At 41.6% G+C, this 11,294-nt stretch overlaps 1 protein-coding gene across 1 annotated transcript in view; it reads right to left on the bottom strand.

Annotated features, from left to right (window-relative positions):
• ATG4D (autophagy related 4D cysteine peptidase) overlaps positions 1–11,294 on the bottom strand; it is a 53,894-nt gene that overhangs the window by 22,484 nt on the left and 20,116 nt on the right. Inside the window, exons 2-8 of the mRNA XM_015820638.1 lie at positions 6,098–6,181; positions 5,535–5,708; positions 4,431–4,764; positions 3,311–3,375; positions 3,033–3,181; positions 2,519–2,597; positions 1,368–1,444 (exon numbers count right to left, since the gene is read on the bottom strand). Coding sequence (XP_015676124.1) covers positions 1,368–1,444; positions 2,519–2,597; positions 3,033–3,181; positions 3,311–3,375; positions 4,431–4,764; positions 5,535–5,708; positions 6,098–6,181 — 962 coding nt within the window. The remainder of the gene's footprint in view (positions 1–1,367; positions 1,445–2,518; positions 2,598–3,032; positions 3,182–3,310; positions 3,376–4,430; positions 4,765–5,534; positions 5,709–6,097; positions 6,182–11,294) is intronic.

Here is an 11,294-nt window from a genome sequence, read left to right as displayed (position 1 = left end):
TCAATAGGTCTGATGTCTCTTCCTGTCATGAAGGGAGGAGTGTTGGAATATTCATGAGCAGGAAGAGTCATGTGGTAACTCAGTCAGCCAATGTGAAGAAAGTGCTACTGAGTCTGTGCAAAAGGTTTGGAGTTAGAAGCTGGATTTTGTTTCAGTTTCAGTCTCAGGTCTGTCTCTGCTGTAAGAAGTCTACATTGTGCTATGTTACTGTAAAGAAGAATGTATGGTATTGTAAATAATTTTATATGAATATAAAGAGTTTATTTGAATCAGCTAAATGCAGTCAACTGTGAGAGCTTCTGATTTATTTTCACCAATAGAGAAATTAAAATTCTCTAACAAAACCGTTTCCAAGAGTTCTGCTTTCTTAAGATGTGGATTGAAGTGGGTCCTTACAAATGTGCTTATTCATGTGTAATATGCTATCCGTTGCTTTTGTGGGGTCTGGTTTTTTGAATAAATTAAATCCTTTCAATACTGTATTCCATTAATAAATTCTATCTCATCAGGTGTTAATAATATCAACAAACCATATTTACTCCCTCTTTGCTAAGTCTTCTAATTTTCTCTGCATGCTCCCCATAATTTGTGACCTTGAATACAGCTCTTCTGCATTTTCTGATGTACTGATGAACATCCCTTTCTTTTTATCGCTTCCTTATTTGTTATAAGATTATAGATACTGGACATTTTTAGAGTGGTTCTGGATACTGGTTTTTCCCCCCACCCTCCCAGATTTAAAACTTGCCAGATAACCTGAGCTGATAACACTTTTCCTCAGATAGAAGTATCAAGATTTAGGTGATTTTTACATTTTAATCCAAAAATGATGTAATCATATCTTGACTCACACAATGGTTTTTCTCTGATACTGAGAACAGTCTGACAAAAAGTTATGACTATATTAATATTGGATCTTAAACTTAAGGTTTGCTTTAAAATTTACACTGCAATGCAGTGAACCTAATATATGAGATACACTCCTTCTAAAAAAAAGGGCTTCAGCAACTACTCATTGTTTACGATGTTCTTGTTCTGGTTTCAGTTTCTGGTTGAATCCAGCAAATCTCATTCAATCTCAATCTATATAAATACAAGAAAGTAAATTTTCAAGGATAGCCCCAAGCCTGACTTATAAATGTGCCACATAAGGATTTCTGGCCATAGTAAAATCTGTTTTTCTTCTCCTTATGCTTAGTCCTACCTCCAGTAGTAATATGTATAATTTGGCTATAGCAACAAAATACTTTCTTCAGTCTGAGTAGTCTTCCTAATATTGGATTGTTTCTGGAGTTCTAATTGCTTTCTTTCATGATTTTCCAACTATTAGATTCCTGCAGTTCAAAGACATATTGATAAATGCTCACCTCTACAGGAAAGTTCTCCTTAGTAGTATCCACAAAAGGCTGACAATAATGGGGATCCAAGTATAACAGGAAGTCATCTAGGCAGCAAAGGAAGTAGGAGGCAGAAATAAGCAATGCATCTTAGTATGACTATCTTCTACTTGAAAAATACTGCACTTGTCAAGAGACACGTACCACCCAACATGCCCTTAGCTGCTTTTTCAACCAATTGGTTCACATACCTCCTCTTTGAATTAATTTGCTGCTTAACTGGTAGCAGCTTTACAAATAGCTATTAGCTTTTTTCCCATTTACCAAGGATAATTCTACATTTTGTATTAGGTAAATGACAAGGGTTACCTATATGCAGGCATATTCTTCAAGTATAGATAACTACTGCCTTTTTAGTTAAGATTCATTCAGATCCAACTAGATAGTTCTTTCCTCCCTAAATATAAGCAACTCCCAAAAATAAAAAAATCCCTGCTTATTTATTTCTTTTTATATTGACCATCCTTCGGACAAGAGCTACTTTACCATATGCATTGTTGGCATTTCACTGGAACCACACTGGCTTAAAATATCTTAATACTAATCAAGGAAGGCTTTTATTTTTACTGGTTTACTAGTTTACTGTTTTTATTAGTTTAATTGCTCATTTTTAACCACATAAAAATAATGGTTTGGGTAGTAACATATAATAAATAAAAATGATATATCAAGCCCTCTTGGAGCTGTACACATGGATTGATTGGAAAAGGTGAACTTTCTTTTACTGGTTTGAGAAAGTAATAAGGATTGTCAGACATGGATTCTTCAAATTCAGCTGTGTTGGGTAAATTGCCAATTAAAATTTGACTCCATAATTCTGTAACTCGTGTCTGGCAATCCAAAAAAAGCATAAAACCAAGAGTGTCATAATTACAAACTGAAATTTCAGTGATATTTCAAACAATATACAATAGGAAAAACATAACATGTAAATTTTGGTACTGTTTCACTGATAATTACAGTGTAAACTTTATGCCTTTATGTTAAGAATTTTGGTAATAAATTTACTGGTAATATAGCTTAGTGTAGAAATTAGAAAAGCTGATTTAGGTTATATCAATCTATTATTGAGAGGAAAAAATAGATTAGAGATTTCTGAGGTTCATACTGAAATTGATTACCTTGATATCCAACAAAGTAGAGTGAGTGTTTTGGTTTCCCTCCAATAATTCCAATGCAGAAATCTAATTTCAACAGCTCCTGCCAGATAAGTTTCAGAATTTAGTAATTCCACCAAATCTTGGTTCCTTTTCCACTGTGATATTCAAATCCCAGTCCTTATCTACAATGACTGGTGGAGAGAGACTATCACTTTTCAACCACGTTGGACAAATGTAGGGAAAGATAATGCAAGTGGTAAGAATTGGAAAAGCTGATAATTCAGTCCACTACTATTCCTGATTTGCTGTTTTTGTAAGAGCAATTTTCTTGTCTTAAACAACTGGGAATACATACAAGGAGATTCCAGAAACCACCTCCTACACAGACATTGTACAGTTCTGCTTACAGAATATTGCAACTTTGAGGCACAATCAATATATCCTTTTCATGCAATCAGTTGGAAAAGAATGAGACATCAACATGAATTGCATGTGAACCCCGGTATCCCACTATTTGCACCTGTTCTCAAGTCACCTTGATGCACTCCACATAGGCAGGATTAAAAGTCTCTCCACCCAATCGCATGGGCACTAGGATAATGACTGCTTTCCATTCTGCCTCAGGATCCCATGGAGTCCTGCTGTTATTCTTCTTGGCTAGATGTGCCACATCCCCTTTGTATACTATGGGGACACGAGAGAAGGGAATACAGTCATAAACTATATGGACAGAAAACTAGCTAAGTCCCTTTGACTGTCCTGAGGCTTGAGCCCAGGACAAACCTGCCCAATACCCCCTTCTCCAAACCTTACCTGTGCAATCCTGAGATACATATATTACCAGATTGCCTGCTTCTATAGAGCAATCCACTGCTTTCCTACAGGAACAAAATAGCACACTTCAGTGGAACAGTATCCTGCCAATTTTTCACAGTTCAGATGGTTGTCATGGGAAGGAGGATGGAGAGTAGACAAACAGTAAACTTATTAATGGGAAAATACTCTTGCTGAAAAAAAGACTGGGCTCAGTTTGTGATAGCATAAAGATGTAGGAGTCAGAAAAGCTTCCAAGATGTTGCCCCAATACGTAAAATTGTAGTAGCTTTTATCTTCTTGATGTTGCTGGCCACAACTCACAGAAAACTGAACCAACGTGGGTAATGGTATGGCATGCCAGGTTCCCCATTCCTAATAAGAATATATTTGGCTTGCAATGTGACAGCTCCTTAAAGATTCAGATGCTAAAGAAGATATGTGAGGTTTGCCATGTATTGCCTTTCTCACCTTTTTCATAATTAACGATGCAATTCATCAAGGACAAGGAAACCAGCAAAGTTCTATTGTTACTCTTTTCAGCAAAACTTGGACAAGTTTCCTGCATTCTAAGCAGGCATTTTAAATGGGACCGATCCAGCAGGTCCATTTAGTGCTTTAGTCAACCATTCTGAAACCTTGTGATAACAGAGTTTGGTTATCCCTGGTTGTGTTATCAAAAATTTCCCAAAATAAGAACATGGAACATTCTGGGCAGAGAACCTGACTCACACATAGCTAGCTGAGCACATAACAGAATACTGAGATAATAAGGAGCAGAAGCAAAATGTTAACCATTTAAAACACTCACTTTTAAAATTTGAAACAAATTATTAAAGTCACTCTGAGAATACTCAAAACACTACCAAAGTAATTGAAACAGTCTATTTCAGATGCAGAACAGCTATTTTAAATTAGAAATAATTTTTAACTCCAGGTGGGATATTTTCATTTCAAAATAGTCAAATTCAAAGTACACAATAGACCTCCCAACTTAACTACCAACAGACCAGAATATCCGCCCATAAAGACTCCTGCTGAGAAAGTGTTAATGATCCCCAAACCTGCTGTTCCTCATTTCTCTAATATAAATTCCTTCAGATAACATATTACCACTCACCTGAGGATGTGGGCAGTAACAGATGGGCCATACCAATCTCCAGCTTTTTTCCCTGAATTATGCCCAAGATCAACTAGTTTGTGAATCCCAAAGGGTGCTTGTGGCTGATCTGCAAACCATGAAATAATCTTACGGTGATAACACTCCTTCTCCAGTTCATCAGATCTGCAGGTATGCCGATGAGCCCACAACTCCCAGGGGCCTATGGTCCTATTAGTGGGGATGGATGAAGTTTGGTGCAGATGGGAGACACTGGGACAGGGCAGAGAGGCAGCTTTCACAGGCTGCATATCTGTCAAATTGGTAGTGATAAGGACATCTGACCAGATCCAGTCTGAAAAGCGAAACGCAAAACCAAGAAAAATAAGAAAGGATAGCAAGCCATCCAATTCCCCAAAGCCCATAGAAAGTAATTTAGATATCATTTATTCACTTAATAGCAAACAGTTTGGTGTATTTATATGTTATAGAAAAATGATGTAATGGTCTTTCTTTTTTTGAGAAGAGGAGATGATCGGCTAGTACCCCTAAACTGCATCCGAAGGATGTGGAAAAGAAGGTGACGGGATGTTTAGGATAGTTGGAAAGGAGGAAGGAGGAGAGAGGTGTGGTTAGGAGGGGGAGGAAGGAAGAGGGAAGTAGGTAGGAAGGTGGAGGAGTGAGGGAGGATGCAGGGGGGGGATCGCCGATCATTTCTGAAAATATTTCTTCTTGTGGGGTTTTTTTTTTCAATGAAATGCACCATATTTGTATTATCTGTTTATATGTTTATTTGAAAATTAATAAAATTTGTAAAACCAATAGCAAACAAACTGTAACAAACTGTATATGTGGATACTATACTGCTGAACTTTGCTAAATTATGGTTGGTGGTACCACAAATTATGAGCTACTCACATTTTCTATTATTATGTAGATGTCCTCTGTTGAACTTCGGAAGATGACAAATCCAAAGAAGCTACTGAATTAGATAACTCTTTAAGATCCTCCATGGGACAAGATGTAAACATTATACATTCCAGATACTTAGCCTGTATGTCTCAGTACAAAGGCATGAGGAATAAAATTCCGCTCAGATGTCTCATATATAGCCTTGCCGCTTACCTTTGCTAAGAAGATGGACAAGGAGACCTTGAGCAAGCAGCATCTGCCCACTGCGCAACATACAGCCCCAGCCACAATCAGTGGTCCATGCAGTGCCTTCGAGCTGCTGAAAATCTCGACGGTAAGTCAGCCAGATATGAGAGGCAAAGTCTTTCTGGAAGCGCTCCACATCCTCTTCAAGGAAAAACAAAATTCTGTCAGGTAGAGGTCCTCTATGGCAGAGACACTATTTTTTTTATCATGCCTCAAAGAAGCCCGAAGACACTTTCACACAAACTAAAGCTGCAGGAAATTTTAGGATATAACTTTGCAGTATAAGGCAAGACAGGGAGAGAAAGATTATAAAGAGATAGCATAAAAAAACTTTCCAGGCTTTGATGAATGTACTTTTTATTTTGGTCCTGTCAATCTTCTAAAACATAGCAATATTCTTTAATATGGATGGATGTACTGTACACCAGGTTGCTGAGATTTTGAGGTTTCTGAGAGAAAAGGAGGGGTAGCCAAATAGAACTCAGCTAAGTTATGAGAAGACCCTGCCCTATTGCATCAAACTTACTCACCCTGTTCTCCAAAGTGATAGACACGTCCAAACAGATGGATTGGGGAAAGCTTGCTGAAATTAGTTTTGATTCTGAGAGTCCAACCTGAGAAGAAAAAGGAACAGAAAACTCAATCTCAGATGATGTGATATGTCAAGTTTAAAGCAACTGAGCAATCCCTTTTTTCTTATAGAAGTTACTGAAGGAATGTGTTACCTAACTTCCAATTTTCCAACAGTACATAAATAATCTTCACTTGCACAAATGCATGACAGCAGCAAAGGAACAATCCTCTGAACATAGCCTTTTCCCTATTAATCTCTTTTGTCATTGAGGCAATCAAGGAATAAGAAACAAAGGAAGTCTCAGGGCAGGAATCCTCCAAATACACCCCAATTATTGGTAATGGAGGTGGGGTGGAGGTCTAACCAAAACACACATCAAATTCATCAAATGCACATACATGTATAAAACCAGTTGGCTCAACTCTGTCCTTAGAATACAGGTAGTCCTCGACTTATGAGCACAATTGAGCCCAATATTTCTGTTGCTAAGTGAATTTGTTAAATGAATTTTGACCCATTTTATGACCTTTCTTGCCACAATTGTTAAGTGAATCACTGCAGTTGTTAAGTTAGTAACACAGTTGTTAAGTCAATCTGGCTTCCCTATTAACTTTGCTTGTCAGAAGGTCAAAAGGTAATCACATGGCCCCAGGACACTGCAACCCTCATAAATATGAGTTGGTTACCAAGCATCAGAATTCTGATCTCGTGAGCATGGGGATATTGCAACGGTCGTGTGAAAAACGGTCATAAGTCACTTTTTTCAATACTGCTGTAACTTTGAATGATCGCTAAATTAACTGTTGTAAGCTAAGGACTAACTCTATGCACAACCATTTACACCTATGCAGTGATTGATAATATCTATACTATATCTATAGTAAAAGTAATTTTATTTATTTATTTATTTATTTATTGTATTTATATCCCGCCCTTCTCCTTTCGGACTCAGTGTAAACCCCTCTACCATTCTAATTAAGGAGGAAGTGAGTTCAAATAATGACCTATTGTTTTGCCTCATCAAAAGATTACAGAAATCCAGGATTGGAAATGGAATGAATTATTAGACATTACTATAGGCATTATTAGGCATTATTTCAGAGGAGAGAAAAATCAGTGATAATATAAACTAAGAAATTTATATTACTACTGATAGAGTTTGTATCTTTAAAAAAATGATAACGTTCAACAATAAAATGCTTGTGTTTACAACTGCACACCAAGCTAAAATATTTTTACCAGTCATTCTAAAGTCCAGATTCTATGTTTTAAGAGTAGTTCTATTAATCTCTATGTTCTGATGAGAGTTATAAGTAAACTTATCAAGCATCCCCCAGTTCATCTTGACTAGTATGAAGAAAACTCCAGAGGAACAAGAGAAAAGTTGTTCTCCTAGTATGATATTCATATGAGGAGATATCAAAAGTATCTATGGTAATTTCAGCACAGAAGCAGTAAACGCAAAGCACCTTGAAGAACTGTGGCCCTTCAAATGTTGCTGGCAAAGATGAAGAATTCTCACTCTCATTTATTATATGACTTTTCTTTCTATGTTCGGGTCTGCCCTTCTGCTGGGAGGGGGGAGGCTGGTACGGGGTTGTAAATGGAAGAAGGAATGTGCCCTGGGCCATCTGTCTTATCTCCACACTGAGGGGAGGAGATCAAGAGGCCGAGAGGAAACCGAAATCCTGAGAATGTTGCCTGGGAACTGCGCTTATCAATTTGGTTCCCATAACAATTTTGCACCTGAGGATTGGATGAAATCAAACCAGAGTTTTGGCTGTTGGGGTGGAGTCTATAAAGGATGTTTTAATATAACGTTTCGCATGGGAAAATACTAGATCTTGCTTTGCTTTCTTGCTGTCACTGTCTCTCAATAAAAGTTCCTTTTGAGATAATGCCTGTCTCAAAAGTTCTGCTTTCTTGGGAAGACTAGCTGAGGCAAGACCTTACATTAAGCAAGATCTGCAAAAAGGTCAACCCAGAGAGGCGACTGCCCTACCGTGCACACCATGTCCCTCCACTGAGTGAACAAGACGAGACTGAATGCTGGGGAGAGTCCGCTGCAAAGGATCACCCAGAAGAAAGCTCCTCCAGATGGATGGAAAAATGATCAAGGCAGAAAGCTCCATGAAGCCAAGGTGGTCAGTCGGAGTAAGAAACAAGAGTGGGAAGGAAAAGCCCAGTGAGTAATGTTCACCCGAGGCAACCGGAGAAAGGGCTAGAAGTGGGAGATGGAACTGCTCTCTGACGAGGACGAGTCCAAAGGAGAGCAGGAGTCGACCGACGAGATCAATAAGCAAGCTGTGCAATACATGGTGGAAATCTTTCAGAATCTGAAGACAAAGTCCGGATGACGCAAGAGTAAAAAGAGGGAGCAACTGGAAGAAACCAAGGATGGTGGGAGTGAATTGGGGATGTCCGAATACGCAGCAGGGGCAGCCAGCTCCATGGAAACTGCAGCGACCGCCCCAGCAACACAGCAGCCAGCAGTTCCCAGAGGGGGGAAGGGGCGTTGGTCTTACCTGAACGCCTTTTCTCAGCATGATGATGGATAATCTACATGATTGGGTTTCCTGAAGTCCCTTGTACCCAATAAGACTAAGTCTGAGATAGCCACGCCTCTTGCCTGGTCGCACATGCCCAGTTCCGACGGAGGTGAAGCAACAGACAAAGTCAGGCGTGTTGGTCTCCAGACTCCTGCCACCGTGCCCATGAACCCATGAAAAGAAAAAGGGGTGGGGGTGGATTATCCATCATCATGCTGAGAAAAGGCATTCAGGTAAGACCAACGCCCCTTCTCCAGCATGAGGGATGGATAATCCACATGATTGGGACATACCAAAGCTCGCCTGTCCCTAGGGAGGGTTAACAGACGGGGCACGTGATGCAGATGATACTACCCTCTGTAATACTCGACAGCCAAAGGCAGCGTCAGCAGAAGTAAAACTATCGATCTTATAATGACGGATAAATGGTGAAGGGGACGACCAGGTCGCCGCCCGACAGATGTCACCGATAGGCGCCTGAGTAGCCCAGGCAGCAGAAGTGGCCACGCTACGAGTAGAGTGAGCTGTGATACGTGACGGCACGGCCAATGATTGTGATTGGTATGCTCTAGCAATACAAGCCTTTATCCATCTGGCGATGGTGGTAGAAGAGATCTTGAGACCCATTGAGGTCGGAGCGAATGACAAGAAAAGGGCCTCTGACCTACGGAAAGAAGATGTCCTCTTAATATAAATGCGAAGTGCCCTGCAAACATCCAAAGTGTGCCATTTGCAGTCCAAGTCACTAGATGGACGAGGACAAAAACTTGGTAACACCACTTCTTGTGACCGGTGAAACAAGGAGTTCACCTTAGGAACAAATGTGGGATCCAAATGTAAAATTACACAATCAGGGCGAAATAAGCAAAGATCCTCCCTCACCGAAAGAGCAGCCAATTCGGAAATGCACCTGGCAGAGGTCACTGCCACCAGAAAGGCCACTTTCATGGATAAAAGATTGAGATCACATGAGCGAAGAAGTTCAAAAGGTGACCCGGTAAGGGCCTGTAAAACCTTTGACAAATCCCAGGAAGGATACCGATGAACCGTTGGGGGCTTGATATTAACTGCTCCCTTAAGGAAAGAACGGATCAAGCCTACCACGCGTTCCCTCCTTCGCAGTAGCGTCCTTTCTTGGCATCGGTTCCGGCGGTGGACAGAGGACTCTCATGATCCTCTGTCGGGAAATAGGTAAGGTAGTTCGTTTTTGACATCTTGGACTCCTTGTCACTCTCTTCTCAACTGAACATGATGACTAGACATCCAAGATGTAAACCTCCTCCAAGTAGAGTCATAAACTCTATTCGTTGAGGGTCGCCTAGAAGCCTGGATGATATCAATGACCCTCGGAGGATAATCCTCCTCAGTCAAACGTCTCCACTCAATCGCCATACGGTTAATTGTAACCATTGAGGATCGGGATGGCGAAGCGCCCCCTGAGTGAGTACTATCCGGTCTGGGGGTATCTGCCACGGAGTGGATACTGATAGGCTCATGAGGTCGGCGAACCAAGGGCGCCTCGGCCAATGAGGGGCTATGAGAACAACCTCCGCCCTCTCTCGCAGAATCTTGCGGATGACAGCCGGAAGTATGGGAAGCAGAGGGAAAGCGTAAAGAAGACCCCGGGGCCACGGGATGTGCAGGGCGTCCACTCCCTCCGCCCTTCGAGACTGAAAACGGGAGAAAAACCTTGGAAGTTGGTGTTCTGTCCCCGTTCCGACCCACACACCCAAACAGCCAGCCGAGGGTTTAAAGACTTCTCCAGACACCACTTCACAGATAAGAAACTTGGCAGCAGCTCCGTAGCTGCCTGCCAAGACCCTTTTATCTCCAAACACCCAGAAACAAAAACAATACACACAGTTTAAAACCACAGCACGCTACTTTGCCAGAGATTCAGCTTTTGTCCGTCACAGAGGTCCAAATGGCCACCACCACCCTTTTATAGCCTGTGGGGTGTGGTCCAGTGACTCAGCTTAATCTCTGGCACGTCTCTTTTTCTGCTGTGCACGCTTATCGCTCCTACGCTGGCGTGGATCCAGCCACAACTTTTCTTCCTCATTATCTGACACACCTGGCTCCTGGCCAATCTGAGACACACCGGGCTCCTGGCCAATCTCTGAACCACCTGGCTCCTGGTCAATCTCTTCTCTGTCGGAAGACACCTGAGGCATTGCCAAAGAGGAGGGTCCTGGAGAGGGAGGCCTAGCCATCTCCTCTCCTTCATGTTCGGAGCCTTCTTCCTCCGATAAGAGGGGCTCACAAGACGGAGCCACAACAGTTGGGAGTTGTTCGCCGAGGCGAACAAGTCTAGGACTGGGTGTCCTACCCTGTGAGATATGGCTGAGAACAGGTCTGGATCCAGTCGCCACTCTGAATGATCCACCGTCGCTCTGCTGAGAGCATCTGCCTGCTGGTTGACCTCCCCCGAGATGTGATCCGCCTTTATCGATGACAGGTTGGCCTCTGCCCAAGAGCAGAGCAGTCTGGCCTCTGCCATCAGAGAGCTCGATCTGGTGCCCCCCTGACGGTTCACATGTGCTTTGGCCGCAATGTTGTCCGTGAGGACAAGAACGTGCTGGCCTCTCACCTCGTGTCTGAAGT

Source organism: Protobothrops mucrosquamatus, unplaced genomic scaffold (genome assembly GCF_001527695.2).
Source record: "Protobothrops mucrosquamatus isolate PMUCROS unplaced genomic scaffold, P.Mucros_1.0 scaffold1154, whole genome shotgun sequence".
NCBI classification, from domain to species: domain Eukaryota; kingdom Metazoa; phylum Chordata; class Lepidosauria; order Squamata; family Viperidae; genus Protobothrops; species Protobothrops mucrosquamatus.
Note: the sequence above shows the minus strand (reverse complement) of the source record. Positions and strands in the feature narration are given on the sequence as shown.